Source organism: Pteropus vampyrus, unplaced genomic scaffold (assembly GCF_000151845.1).
Source record: "Pteropus vampyrus isolate Shadow unplaced genomic scaffold, Pvam_2.0 Scaffold154, whole genome shotgun sequence".
NCBI classification, from domain to species: domain Eukaryota; kingdom Metazoa; phylum Chordata; class Mammalia; order Chiroptera; family Pteropodidae; genus Pteropus; species Pteropus vampyrus.
Window position 1 is genome coordinate 1,793,919 of NW_011888935.1, and position 14,323 is coordinate 1,808,241.

A 14,323-nucleotide genomic window follows, 5' to 3' on the forward strand; every position below is an offset into this window, starting at 1 on the left:
TGGGGGGAGGGATTCTTATTTATAGACTTTCCGTTTTATAATTATTCTGAAGAAAACTGAAAACAAATTTTGGATTCCTACCCATCGCAACCCTCACCAAAATAAGACGCTCCCCCTCCGCCAGCTTTCTCACTTAATTACTTACTCTAAAAATTCTTTTTACTAAACATCATCTCCTTTGGTGTTTGCACTTGCTATTCTTTCGTGTGAATAAACAAAGAAATATACTTTGAAATGAGATTTTACTTAAAATTTCTAAATAGCCGCGACAGTCACTGAAAGGTCCAGGCAGCCAGTTTGCTTCGCGCCGTGGGCTGGCAGAGCAGCCGCCTCAGAGAGAATCGTGGCAGGTGCCTCCTTGCAGGCGTCTGTCCCCTAAACAGCCTCTGTCCCTTCCAGCTCGGCCGTGTGCCCTTCCATTATCGATCGCAGAGGGATCAGGCACTCATGCTTTCAGACGATTGACAGGTTATCGATTGTGCCTACTGGCAAGGAAGCAAGTTCTAAAACGTATCTAAACGAATATGTATTTTTAGATCTCTTCAGTAAAAAAAGAAAATGTTTATACATCTTATGAGCCAGTAGCGTTTGAATTAATCAATTACTTGATTTATTCTGAGACTGTTTACTTATCAGAGGTAGATCGTTGCCTTCCTGTCCTATGCGTGCTCATAGCCTTCTGTCTGGCCCCCTGAGGGTGGCAGGGTGTGAGGGAGGGACCTGGAAGCAGAAGGCCAGCATTTTCCTCCGACTTCTGCCTTCTAGCTGGCAGTGACCTTGAACACTCTCCTCAGCCTTTCCAAATGTCAGTGTTATCATCTACAAAACGAGACGATTTATTTCTAAAGCCCTCTTTGATTATATGATGTGATGTAATATCTTTATGGCCTGTTTAATTAAAGAACCGGTAGCCTATATTTCTATTCAGATCACATTTTTAATTTAATAAAGATGCTTTAATCTTTTTGGATTATCGTTCCCTCTAAGAATGTGTTGACAACCACAGACATTTTGCCAATATTATTGCTCATTCACCCCAAATTTTAAAATACTTGGATTTTTTGGAGAGTTCCTGACTTCTAAAACCCATTTGTATACTCACAGTTAAGAGCGTCTGCTCTGGGGAAAATATGGTAAATTAAGAAGTATCAGAATGACTGCAAGGAAAGAATTCTAAACAGAAGTGTCTTATTGTCCTTGGAGAGAGAAAGCTGGGGTGTTTGGGGAAGTATGAGAATGTCCAATTCTTTTTTTTTTTTTAATTTTTCAATTACAGTTGACATTCAGTATTATACAGTTCAGATGTACAGCATAGTAGTTAGATATTTATCTAACTTACGAAGTGATCCCCCCAATAACTCTAGTACCCACCTGACACCACACACAGTTGTTACAATATTATCGACTCTATTCCCTATGCTGTGCGTTACATCCCTGTGACCGTTGTGTAGCTGCCAATCTGTACTTCTTGATCCCTCCATCTTTTTCACCCAGCTCTCCAAACCCCCTCCCATCTGGCAGTCACCAGTTTCTTCTCTGTATCTATGAATTTGTTTCTGTTCTGTTTGTTCGTTTTGTTTTTTAGAGTCCACATGTAAGTGAAATCATATGGTATTTGTCTTTCTCCGTCTGACTTATTTCACTTAGCATAATGCCCTCTAACTCCATGACAATGGGCAACTCTTAATTTTGCCTCCTCTTTTTATAATTCTTCGTCATGTTTGCTCTGTCTGGATCAGCACTGAGTGTTACAGGTGGTTGCAAAAACTTAAGTCCTCTATCCAGTGCTTCTGAAATTCACAAATGTTCCCCAACCCCTAAGTGATTTTCTATTGGTTTTGCTACCTGCTGCTAGAATAAAGTTAGAACTTCAAACATGAGATCAACTGTCATTTGTTACACATTTCATTATCAGCTTGTGCAAAGGAAGTGACACTAGAAAATTAAGTGTGAGAAATGGCCGAAAATGAATTTTTTTTGTAACCAGTTTCAAATGAGCATTCAGATGTGTTTTGAGAAAAAGGAAATTTTGCTATTTCAATTTAGTAAGATAAAAGGTTAATGCAGTAAAAAAATCTCAGGTCGTTGATCTAGTGCTTTTAGACTAATATCTTTTAGATTATATGTTGTTTAATTGCTGAAGAAGGAGGTTAGTTGTTATGAAATCTGTACTTTGATGTTAATGCCCAATGATGATAGAAAGGAGAACAGGCTAGGCAAATTTGAAAAGCTAGAGGACCTCAGAGATCTCTGACAGGCTATCTCGTCCACTCAGAGTGTGGGTCACGCATCCGTGCCAGACACTGCTGTATACATGCACCAAGTTAAAAACAGAGCTCAAAAGGAAGCATCTAGAAACCTTTATAGTGACTTGACCTTGCCGCGGCAACCAAGGTGTGATACTTTTGTATTTTGTAAAAGTATCAGTTCACCATAGATTGGAAAATTTTTTTAAAAAACATGTGTCCTCACCATATTTTGAGAGACAATGATCTAAATCAGTACCGCCTCCTAAATCAAGACTATTTCTGCTCTCTCCTGGGAAAAATGGCCTGTTTGCTCTCCGTTAAGATTCTTAGCGATGAAGAGCTTACTGTTTTGCAAGGCAGCCCACTGGTAGGCAGCTCTAACTGCTAGAAGGTTCTTCCTTACATTCAGCTGAAGTCTGCCTGCCTGCAGCAGATTCTCAATCTTTTTCTATTTATGCTCTCTTTTACTAAACATATTCTCACTCTTCATTAATAGTATTTAAATCAAAATTAGGCTAACTATTGGGATTAAAAACAAATCAAAAGTAATTATACTGTTGAATGGATTTTCCCTGATTACTCTCATTGTAAAAGAAGCCGAATTTGACACGAAGCCCTGGGGATACTATATTACAGTTTCTTATAATGTATTACGTTTAAAAGATGAATTGTAAACATTTAGAAAAAGAAAGATATGATCACCAAGAGTCAACATGGATTCACTAAAAAAAAGTCATGCTTAATTAGCTCTGTTTCTTGTTTAATAGATATACTAAACTTATTTGTTTCAGAGGGTTCATCTTTCCCTTCTACCTTTTAATTAGATTTAAGGCTTTGTATTTGAGTTTTTTTTTTTTTTTTGGTAAAGAGATCATTTAGTTTTATCACATTGATCTTTCTTAATAAATAGTGAGATCTTTAAAAGTGAAGAACATGACTTAGTCAAATTTATAACCTGTTTGGCTGACATTTAATAAAGTCCAAAGGTTTTTGTGTTTTTTTTCCCATGAATGAATGAATAAGCAAATGGATAAAAAGAAGGCATACAAATAACATTTGTGGGTAAAACAGAATTAGGAGTGAGAACTCATACATAATGATCACATGAAAATTTTAAAAGACTTGTTGAATTTATATGAATCGATCGATCTGAAATTATTCTTTTATTGATTCAGAAACTATTTATTCAACTTCTATAATGTGCCAGACCTTGTGCAAAACCTTGGGACTTTAACTGTAAACGAGATAACTAGATCCTTGTTCTCATCGAGCATACATTCTAATGGGGAGACAGACGAAAGACAAGTAAACCTGTTTCAAGTTGTAGTAAGCGCAGTAAAGGGAACAATGGAGTAAGATGCAGAATATGCGGAAGAGGCAGCTTTACATAGGGTGATGGGAAGGCTTCTCTGAGTAACTTAAAGAATGAGAAGAAGCCAGCTGCGTTGTGTTGTAGTCAAGGAGCTAGCACGTGCGGAGGCTTTAAGGGGGCAAGAGTTTAGTACGTTGCAGACTTCACAGGAACCGGGTGCGGTAGCTATGTGATAGGCGAGGGGAGAGGTGACATGGCAGAGGGTGGCACCCAGGTTTTGAAAACTATGGGTGCGCCTCGTGGTAATGAAAACCGTAGGTTCCGTCTAATATTCGAGCTTTATTCTAAATATAGTGGGAAGTTACTGTCTGCTTTTAAGCAGTAGAGTAATGTAATTCGATGTATTTTTTAAGAAATTTCTTTTCTCTCCAATCTCTTGATTTTTTAAAATTTTTTAAAGTGAGGCATTAAGTTTTATTGTTGAGTTATCTGTTTCCATCTTCATTTCTGCAAGTTTTTGTTTCATATATTTTGGTGCTCTGTTGTTAGGTACATATATGTTTACAGTTGTTCTATCTCCTTAATGGATTGACCCTTTTACCATTATTAAATTGTCCTTTTTTATGTCTAGTAACATTTTTTATTTCAGTCTGTTTTGACTCATAGCTTTTCTGTGATTGCTGTTTGCGTGAAATATCTCTTTATAGTCTTTTACTTTCAATCTGTTAGTGTCCCGTAGACAACTTATAGTTAGATCATGTTTTTAAGTTTAATCTGACAACCTTTTGATTGGTTGGATTGTTTTTAATACATTCACACTTAATGTGAATTTATTATATTATTAATATAATGGGACTTACGTCTGCAGTTTTTGTTTTCTGTGTCTCGTGTCTTTTTCGCTCTTCTGTTTTCTCTTTTGCATTGAGTGAATATTTTCTAATGTAGTATGTTAATTTCATTAAGTATTTTTTCACTATTTTAAGGGGTTTTTGGAGTGATTGCTCTAGTGTTTACCATATACATCTTAATTTATCAGAATCAGCTTCAGATTTATTTTAGCTTAATTCCAGTAATATTTAGAAACATCACTCTTATATAGCTCTGGTCTCACTTCCCCATTTTCGTGGTACTATCGTTATACATGTTACATCTGCTAATGTTACAAACCCAACAACACGTTGTTAGAATTATTCCTTTACCACCCGCTATTTCCCGAGATGGTAACAGCTTCGCTCCCACCTACGCCCTTCGTGCTGTTAGAACAGTCGCGTTATACATATAGTTCTGTATTTTATGGGCCCTACAGTACATTCTATACATGTTATTTTAGGTAATGGCTTTTTCTATCGGGTAAGAGAAGAAAGGAGAAAATTTCACATTTTATATTGTCTTTTATAATCACATAGTGACCTTTGCAGTGCTCTTTGTGTGTGTGGAGTAGAATTACCACCTGAGGTCCCTTGCTTTCATCTTAAAGAACTTCCTGTAGTATTTCTACCAAAGTTGGTCTGCTAACAACAAATCCTTTTTGTGTTTGTTTATCTGAGTGTAACGTTTGTTTCATTTCTGAATGGCAGCTTTGCCGATACAGGATGCTTGGCTGACAGTTTTTTCTTCGAGGATATTGAATATGATATCTCATCGTTTTGCGGCTTCTGTTGTTTCTGCTAAATTAGCTGTTAATCTTGTTGGGATTCCTTTATAAGTGACACGCTGGTTGTTTTTTTTTTTTTTCCTACTTTTAGAAGATAAACTGAAGCATATTAAAAATGTGGAGTGTATTAGAGCAAAAACCTATTTAAATTGAGCAGTGCCAAACCAGAAATGGCTAGCAGCGCTCTGCTGACAGGAGCTAGGGGAAAGACTTTTCTAGAAAAGGGGCAGAAGCAAAGCAAGGACATTCTGTGACAGGCTACAGCTTTAGCATCTGCCTTATTTAGAAAAGGCTAGTTGGCCGTTTGTAATTAGTTGTCCTCAGGTTTCATCATCTTACTGTTGAGCGATTTTATAGGCTTAGGTTTGGGTTTGGTAATATATAGACTAGTAAGGCATTAAAGCCTCCCTCAGCCTAATGGCCTCCTTACTTAATTTAATACTACTTTCTAGATTTTCTCCTTGTCTGACTTCCAGCATTTTTGTTATGATATGTCTGTTTTTGATCTCTTTTTATGTATCCTATTTGGAGTTTGTTGAGATTCTTGGATGTATAGGTTATTGTTTTTCAATAAAATTGGGAATTTTTAGCCATTATTTCTTTAAAGATTTTTTTCTTCTCCTTTCTCTCCTCTCCTTTTGGTACTCCCATCACACATATCTGATAGGTTTAATGATGTTCCACACGTTCCTTTGAGGCTCTGTTCTTTTTTCTTTATTCTTTTTTCCCTTTGGTCTTTGGCTTGCATAATCTCAATCACTGTGTCTTTAAGTTCACTAATTCTTTCTTATGTCAGTTTATATCTACTCTTGAGACCCTCTGGTGATTTTTTAAAAAATTTTAGTTCTGTGAATTTATTTATAATAGCTCCTTTGAAATCTCTTTCTGTAAATCCGACATCTGGTCGCTCTCACGGGTAGCTTCTGTTGCTGCTTTTTTCATGATGTATGTATGGGTCATACCGTCATACTTTCCTGTTTCTTTGCATGCCTTGTAATATTTTGTTGAAAACTGGCTGGATTGTTTTAGCGAAGTCTATACCTACTACCCCCGCCGCACCCCCACAGTGTCACACTTTTTACATTGTTCTTTAGGGAGGCGCAGCTTCGTCTGTGCCCCCCGTCACTCTGGACGCCGGTGGTACTGGGAAGCCTCTCTTCCTTTTCCTTCTTGATCACACGCAACTGTCAAATGCCACTATTTGCTGACCAATCGCTTGGTTGTTTCCAACAATGCACTGAGATATAAACATCTCTACAGACTAATCAGATTGTAGCTCCTTCGATGGAATAGTTTCTGAGGTCAGTGCTTGATATTTGTTCTTAACTCAGGAAGGCTCCTTTCTGCTCTCTCCTTCCCTGGTTCTCTCCTGCGCACTGGCCTACAGTCTAAACTCTATCTTCATTAGATTCATGAATCTCCTCCCAAATGCCTCTCATCAAAACCACTGTTCTCGTTCTGTCCTTGAGAGCGCCCTCCACACTGTCTCAAATGAAGTTAATTCCTTTAGGAGGAGATCAGGAGCCGTTTGCTTTACGGACTGTTTATTCCACAGGCATAATCCAGGGCCAGGGCTCTGGATTTGGGGGTGGAAACTGGTAAATTTCTCGCTGAGTGAAACCCCCACTGTAGGAGTTAAGAGTGCATTAGTAACCTGACAACTTCTTGACTTGCCTCTCTTGGTATGGAACAGCCATGCTTTATGGACTGGGTGAAGGCCTGTCGAGCTCCCAGATTCTAAAGGAGCCAGACCAAGTAGAGACTCTGTTCCACCTCCCTGGGACAGCCTCAGTATCAGGTAGCAGGGGCAGGAAGAGAAATATGGAGGTCTTGTTTCTCCCAGAAAGAAACCCTCTTTCCAGAGCTGGAGTGAAGAGGGAGCCTTGTTCTTGGCTGTAGCAGTCCATCTTGGAGCCTCTGTCTTGCTGAACTGGGAGGGGAAACGTGAGAGCCATTTTGGTTCAGGTACCACAGATTCTTGCTTTTCTTACTGAATTTTTATAGATTTTCTTGAATAGATTTTTCCCCCTCTTTTAAGACCATTTCCAGAGGCTTCAGGTCATTGTGTCTTTTTAATAGTTTTCACCACTTTCACTGGGGAGCAGATCAGTGGAACTCCTCATCCCAGCAGTCAAACTCTTATCTGCCTCTACATGATTCTAACGTCTTTATTTTGGAAAGGTGTGTGGCCTTTAAGAATCTTTCAGTCATACACTTCTTATGTCTGTCTTACAGATTTAGAATGTAGACAGTCATAGGTTTTAATGAGAGTTAAGGGATACAGAAAAATCTGTGATAAGATTTGCCTAAGAAAGACCCAAGGATAAAAGGGAACCTATATCTTCTTAATCTTCAGATTGGCATACTAATTATGAAATGTCCTTTAATAATAAATTATAACTAACTTTGAAACAGTTTTGATTTTTTAAAAAAAATTTTTTTAGGCGAGGCAACCCTTGATTGACCTCAAAGATTGCAAGGACCTTGTCAGTTTACAATCCTTTATTTTTTTATTTTTTACACCTACGGCACCTGGTCTTCCTAGGTGGTCTCCCATTCAAGTACTAACCAGGCCCGACCCTGCTTAGCTTCCAAGAGCAGGTGAGATCAGGCTTGTTCAGGGTGGCATGGCCATAGATTAAAACAATTTTTAATTGCAGAATGTTTGCTCATTTTCTCTTGTGCTTATTAAGGTTTTTTACCCAGAAGTTTTACAGATATTTATTTATTTTTAAAGCATCCACTTCTAACATACTTGTTTACCTGTTTTCTCTATCCCTGAAGTGGTTTTACTTCTCTGAAGCTGTTACTTGATGCAAAAAAATAGTGGAATAGTAACTCATCACTTTTTCTCCTCGTCATTGAAGATATACCTCAAGTCCTATTCATGTTTTCAGAGTTGCATTGATAATACAGAGAAATCTTAAGACATGATTGCTTTTCAAGGTATTTATTATCCAATGAGTAGATAGGTGTGTCCTTTAAAAGGTAAATCACAAAACATGATCTCAATCCTCGGGAAGGAAGAGGACCCAAGATGAGATTACAGGCTTGAAGAAAGAGAAAAGGTTTGTAGTAACTACATGCTTAATAGATTTTGGTGATGGTGACAGAAAGAAATCTAACAATGGGAGGGAAACACACAATGCAATATATATATTGCATTTATATAAACAAACAAACAAACAAGTAAATAAATCCTCTTTAGTAAAGAAATAAATAAATAATCGATCTCTGGAAAATTGAATGAATGAATCAATCAATCAATGAATCTTGGTGGCAAAAGGAGAAGCAGCGTGGTGTAGTGGTTAGGAGGTGTGCAGGCTCAGGAGCCAGGCCTCCTGGGAATCCTGGCCCCACCACATATGAACAGTGTGGCTGGCGTTGGCAAATTGCTAAACTTTTTTGTGATTCAAGTCTCTTTATGTAAGAAAAACAAGAATTGAGCAACTACAAAGGATGGTTGGAAGAACCAAATGAAATAATATATTAGAACAACGCCTAGTCATCAACATGGTCTTGATCATAGGTTTGCTGAGCCCCTGTGATTTTTTGGACAGTCTGAATTTGTAATGTCAACTAACTACCTACAGATCAACATATCTCTAGTTTTTCAATAAACTTTTAAACATTGAAATATAAGTTCATAAAAGTACACATCGTAGGTATACAACTCAGTGAATTGTCACAAAATGGCCCCATTTATATAGCCAGTCCCCAAGTTAAGAAATTAAACCATAAAAAAACTTTCCTCGGGTACTTTTCGAGTCACTCCTCCTTCCCCAGATGTGACCACTATCTTGACTTTGACCACAACAGATGAACTTGGCTGTTTTGAACCTAATGCAAGTGGCATCATAATGAGTGTAGTCTTCTACAGTCGTCTCTTCTCATTCACTGTCTTTGTGAGATACATTCATGTGGTAGTGAATGTCGTAGGAGTGATTCATTACTTTTATCGCTGTACAGTATTCCATGGTAGTGAATAGCTTCCCATTTATTTATCTGTTTTTTTCTGTTCAGTTGTCTCTTTTTCTTACTGTCTTTTGGGAATGCTATATTTTCTGGTATTTTAGATATGAGCTCTTTGTATTGCAGATATCTTTATGGCTTGCTTTTGCATATGCTTAATGGTGTTCATTCATGAACAGAAATTCTAAATTTTAATATAGTCCAGCTAATCAAACTTACCCTTTATAGTGCTTTTCTGTTTTGTTCAGGAAATTTTTGCCTATCTCAAGATCATAAAATCTTCAAGTCATGAAAGTAATTTATGGAAACATTATCTTAAATACTTTTATGTGTAATAAACTGGAATCGATTTTTGTATATGGTATGAGATAAGGGTAAAGGTTCAATTATTTGTATATAGATAGCCAAGTGGTCCAGCATTATTTATTGAAAAGGGCATTCTTTCCCCAGGGATCCATAATATTACCTTGTTATTAATCAAGTAACCATTTTTATGGAAATGTTTTTGGATTTTTTCTCTTTTGTTGATGAATTTCTTTAGGCTTGTGTTAGTACCACACTTTAATTTCAATAGCTTTATAACAAGTCTTTTTTTCTGGTAGTTTAAATCCTTCATATTTTTGCTATTTAATATTTTTCGGCTATGTTTGACTCTTTGCATTTTAATATAAATTAGGAATTATATTGTCAGTTTGCATGTATACAAGCACAAGCACACACATACATATTGACACACAAATCTCCTGGGGTTATGGTTGGGATTATTATGAATCTGTAGATCTATTTGGGAGCATTGATGTCTTTACAATATTTAATTTTCTAATCCATGAACAAGACATATCTTTTCATTTATTTAGGTCATCTTTAATTTATTTTGATAAGGCTTTTCAGTTTTCTGGGTTGTCATGTACATAATTTGTTATATTTATTCCTAGGTATTGATATTTGAATTCCGTTATAAATCATGTTGGTTTTAAATTTATATTGTATAATTATTTATTTCTAGGACATAAAAATTTGTTTTTTGTATATATTGCTATTATATTCAACCACTGATTAAATTCATTTATTAGTTCTTTGATTTTGTCTTTAGATTTTGATTTTGTCTTTTTGGATTTTCTACATACTCAGTCATGTAGTTTATGAGAAATGATAATTTCTTTCTAATGCTTATTTCTTTTTTTTATATTGGACATTGAGGAAGGCATTTCTTACAATAGCCAGAACCTCCCATATAGTGTTAAATAGAAATTAAAATAGTAAATATCCTTTTCTTGTTGCTGATCTCAGAGCTAGAGCTTTCAAGATTTCACTATTAAGTATGATAGTTACTATATTTTTTGATATTTCTATTTTATAAGTTTCCTTTTATCTGACTACAAGTTTTTATTGTGAATTTGTGTTGTGTTTTCTATACTTACTGACAACATGACATTTATTCTTTACTCTGTTTATGTGATGTATTACATTGATTAATTTTCTAATTTTAAAGCCAATCTTGGATTCTTATTATAAACCTAATTAAATTAGTAAACGATAACAAGCATTTAGGGAATCCCAGTGTTTGGAAATTAATCAGTGTACTTCTAAGTAACCCTAACCCATGCATTACAATAGAAATTAGCGTTCAAGAGAACACTGATTCCCACAGAGTCAGTGGTTAGTTCTCTGAATAAACTAATCAACTTCACACTAAAGTATTTAAAATTTATGTGAAATAAATTCTAGGAAAAACATCAAAACTGACATAAGAAGAAATGGAAAAATCAAGAGAATCCTTCCTATCTATTTGAGCATTTGCATCTTTAATGAAAAACCTTCTCGCAAATGAAAAGCCTGGCCACAATAGTTTTATAAGTGAATTTCACTCCCCCCTCAAAAAAAAAAAAAAATAGAAGGAAGAAAAACATTTTAACTCTTTCTGTGAGGGAGGATGATAGCATGTCTTCGATAACAAAACCTGATGAAGAAAGATTTCACAAGATATACATAGACACAATAACAAACAAAATATTAGCTCATCAAAACTCAGAAAGTTCCTTGGTGCTCCTTCCCATTACCAATGCCTACCCCAGTGTGGGCAGCGTCCCACCTTCTGCCACCGCAGATTAGAGATATCTCTTCTAGCGTTTCATCCAAGTGGAATTGTATGGTATGCGCTTTTCACGTTTGGGTTTATCGGAGGAAAAAAGCGGTGCAGATTGTTGGGCTCGTCGCAGTGCATTTGGCTCACGGGCAGGATCGGGGCCCTCGAGACTTGGCTGACTTGGTGGACCCCCTCCGCTCCTTTCATGCTGACGGGCTTGCGTTTTATTCAGCCTTCTAGTCGGTGTTAATGGTTGGCTCGTGAGAGCCAAAAGCGGAAGGGCTCCAACAGCGGTTAGTAGGAATTCAGAGATCAAGGGTGAGAGTGAGTCTTCTAATTAAATGGAATCCAGGTGATTTCCCCAAGAAATCTGAGCAGGATTGAAAGATGCGCATGCATATTGTTTCCACTGAATACAGGATACACTGCACGGGAGCACGGTCGTGGCCCCTGCTGCGACACCCCCGCTCGCGGGCCAGAGCAACGGGCTGCAGGAAGCCCCGGCCTTGCAGATCTCACAGCGTCGCTCCTCGTTGATGAGACCTCGGTGCGCATCAAACACCACTTGAAGGGAATATAGGAGCTGCAGTCTTTGACTTAGGAACTTCCCCAAATCTTGGGAAGGTGGAATGCGGGTAGAATGAGAGCCGAGCCAGAGTTTCTAACCCACACATAACTAAAAGCCCAGTGTCCCTCCAACTTAGCAAGAGCGGCGATTCAGCCTTATTCTGAATAAACTCATGTTTTCTCTCACGTCGCCATCAAAAAAATACAATGTTTAATGAGACTTTTGATCTTCTGTGCCTTTCATTTTTTTCTGTCTGCTAAGTGGGCACATTATGGCCTGTGATTTAAATATCCAGAATGCATTTCAATCAAAGGCTGTATTTTGAGTTCAGTTAATATCTTAATATTTGTTAAAGACATACAAGATGCCTGGCATTATCTCGGTCACTAAGAATTTAAATGGCTTACTTACCAAGATTGACATTACCTAATTCTAAGATCATTTTCAAAGAGAATCATGAAATCAGTTTGTTTCATAACGAAGTACATGCGGAAACCTTCACCGACGTCATTCGAAAATCTTACTGGACATTCGAGGACACTCTGCGGTCTATTCCGTCTGTGTTTATAGTGATTCAGACCTGGACGTGGGCTTGTCAGTGGTGTCAAGGGCAGAGAGCTGCATTAGCTCCCGCTCCCGCCCCCACCGCCCTCGCTCCTGCGGCACTGTGCTGTCCATCTGCTTTTCCTGCTTTTGTCTCCATTAGTCACGTGAGCGGTATGATTGTCATTAAAAACTCGAAATGAGTCAGGACAGTTTACGCCAATGCTATCTAGATGTTTTTTGGTTTGTCGTAAGCTACTGAGGTCTTAGAATGTTTTCAGCAGCTAAAGGGGAGAATAAAGAAGAAAAACAGGGAAGCTGGTGAACTGTAATATACTTGTTATCTTGAGTGTTAACGGAAGTGTTCAGGACTGGGAGTTAGAAGGCGTGTGAGGCTTAACCAGGCTTAACGTGACAGTTTGGGGCTAGTATTTTTAATATGTCAGGGAGTTCTGTTTGTGATTTATAATGATTCGGAATTTGAAATTCACCTCAATCTTCCTCTTGCTGTTTGCATTAGAAAGAAATCATTGCAAAGAACTCTAAAAAGAACTGACTTAATTTTATTTTAGGGCACAGTGCATGTAAGACTATTTCATAAGTATTCTAATAGGATCGTTTCAGAGAACAGGAGCATGTCCTTTATCATTATTTTTATTCTTATTCATTTATTGTTTATCTATTAGTAAATGTGATTTTTAGAGCTGGGTAGTACATAGTTGCCTTTTCTAACATGTATTTTGTTTTTGTGACATTATAAGATTTGATTAGACTCCGAAAGATCCCTTGGACTACTTTACCTCCTTCAGAAAGATATCCTCCTTCAAAGATAAATATTCGTCCCTCTTAAAAAAAAAAATTCTTGGAGAAAGACCATTATTTTATTTACCTGTCATCCACTTAATTTCATAGAATTCTCCGGTTAAATATTTGAGTGGTAATGTCTGACCAGTGAAATCTTTTGAGTGTTTTTCAAATTATTCCTGATCATAACTTTCGTTATCTTCCTCAAACGTTATCTTTAATTGTTGGGTATCCGTAGTGCTTCACTAAAGTTTAATTTGTGCTGTTTTGATTTCTAGTCAGCTTATAAAATATTTTGCCAGAGGACGAATGTGTGGCAGAATATCAGAATTATAATTAAGAATGTTTTTCATGTTTAAGACTTTAAAAACTGTCGGTAATCAGGTGTGTTTTAACCCATTTACTTTTCTTTGTCCTCAGGTGGGTCTCCGTACTTAGCCACCAAAATAAATGAAGCAAAAGACTTGCTGGAGGCAACCACCAAACGTTGACTGCTCCGAAGGGAAACGGGGGACTTAAAAAACAAAGTCCTGCAAATTAACCTCACCTTCCACCGTCAGAATTTCACACGTGTGCCGCCCATGCATAATGACCCAGTCCGCTATTAAGCTATATAATAATAAAAGTTAAAAATCTGTCCTTTTATTACCTTTTAAAGGAATGCCTTAAAATTCTGTAACCGATCTGTTTCCCTTATATTCTGACTTTCTCTGTGATGGTCATACATTTTGAGACTTTTGTTCTTTTCGTCCTAAATCTCCCTCTTTCCCCTCCCCCACACAAAGGTACCCCCCAAATGTGATCATCAGTAAGGTAATTGGTATTTGTGAGCAGTGAGTAGAAATGCTTTTACTGCTTATATTTATACTCGCACAGTCCCTCGTTTCCTCAGAGGAATTCAATACTCTGCCTGTGGAAGGTGCTTTAAACATTTTGAGGCCACTGACTACTACCCCATGGGGACATGATGCGAAACTTAATGGTGTTTTCTAAAGCAGTGGTTAGGACTTGCTAAAGAACTCTGTTCTCTCTGAGACCCTGTAGCTGAAGCATGAGAACTTGGAGACCTGCTAAAACGCTGGAAGATTTACGCAATGAGCCCTGTGAGGAAAGGCCGAAAAGAGCCGGGAGAAGT

At 37.4% G+C, this 14,323-nt stretch overlaps 1 protein-coding gene and 1 pseudogene across 5 annotated transcripts in view; one reads left to right on the forward strand and one right to left on the reverse strand.

Moving 5' to 3' along the window:
• The window catches only part of DNAJC15 (DnaJ heat shock protein family (Hsp40) member C15), an 83,294-nt gene extending 69,449 nt beyond the window's left edge, over positions 1 to 13,845 (forward strand). For all 5 annotated transcript variants that reach the window (XM_011369756.2, XM_011369757.2, XM_023536351.1 and 2 more), the window contains exon 6: positions 13,609 to 13,845. In XM_011369756.2, coding sequence (XP_011368058.1) covers positions 13,609 to 13,679 — 71 coding nt within the window. In that variant the 3' untranslated portion in view covers positions 13,680 to 13,845. The remainder of the gene's footprint in view (positions 1 to 13,608) is intronic.
• Positions 7,736 to 7,854, reverse strand: LOC111745428 (annotated as a pseudogene).
• Positions 13,846 to 14,323: the final 478 nt, after the last annotated feature.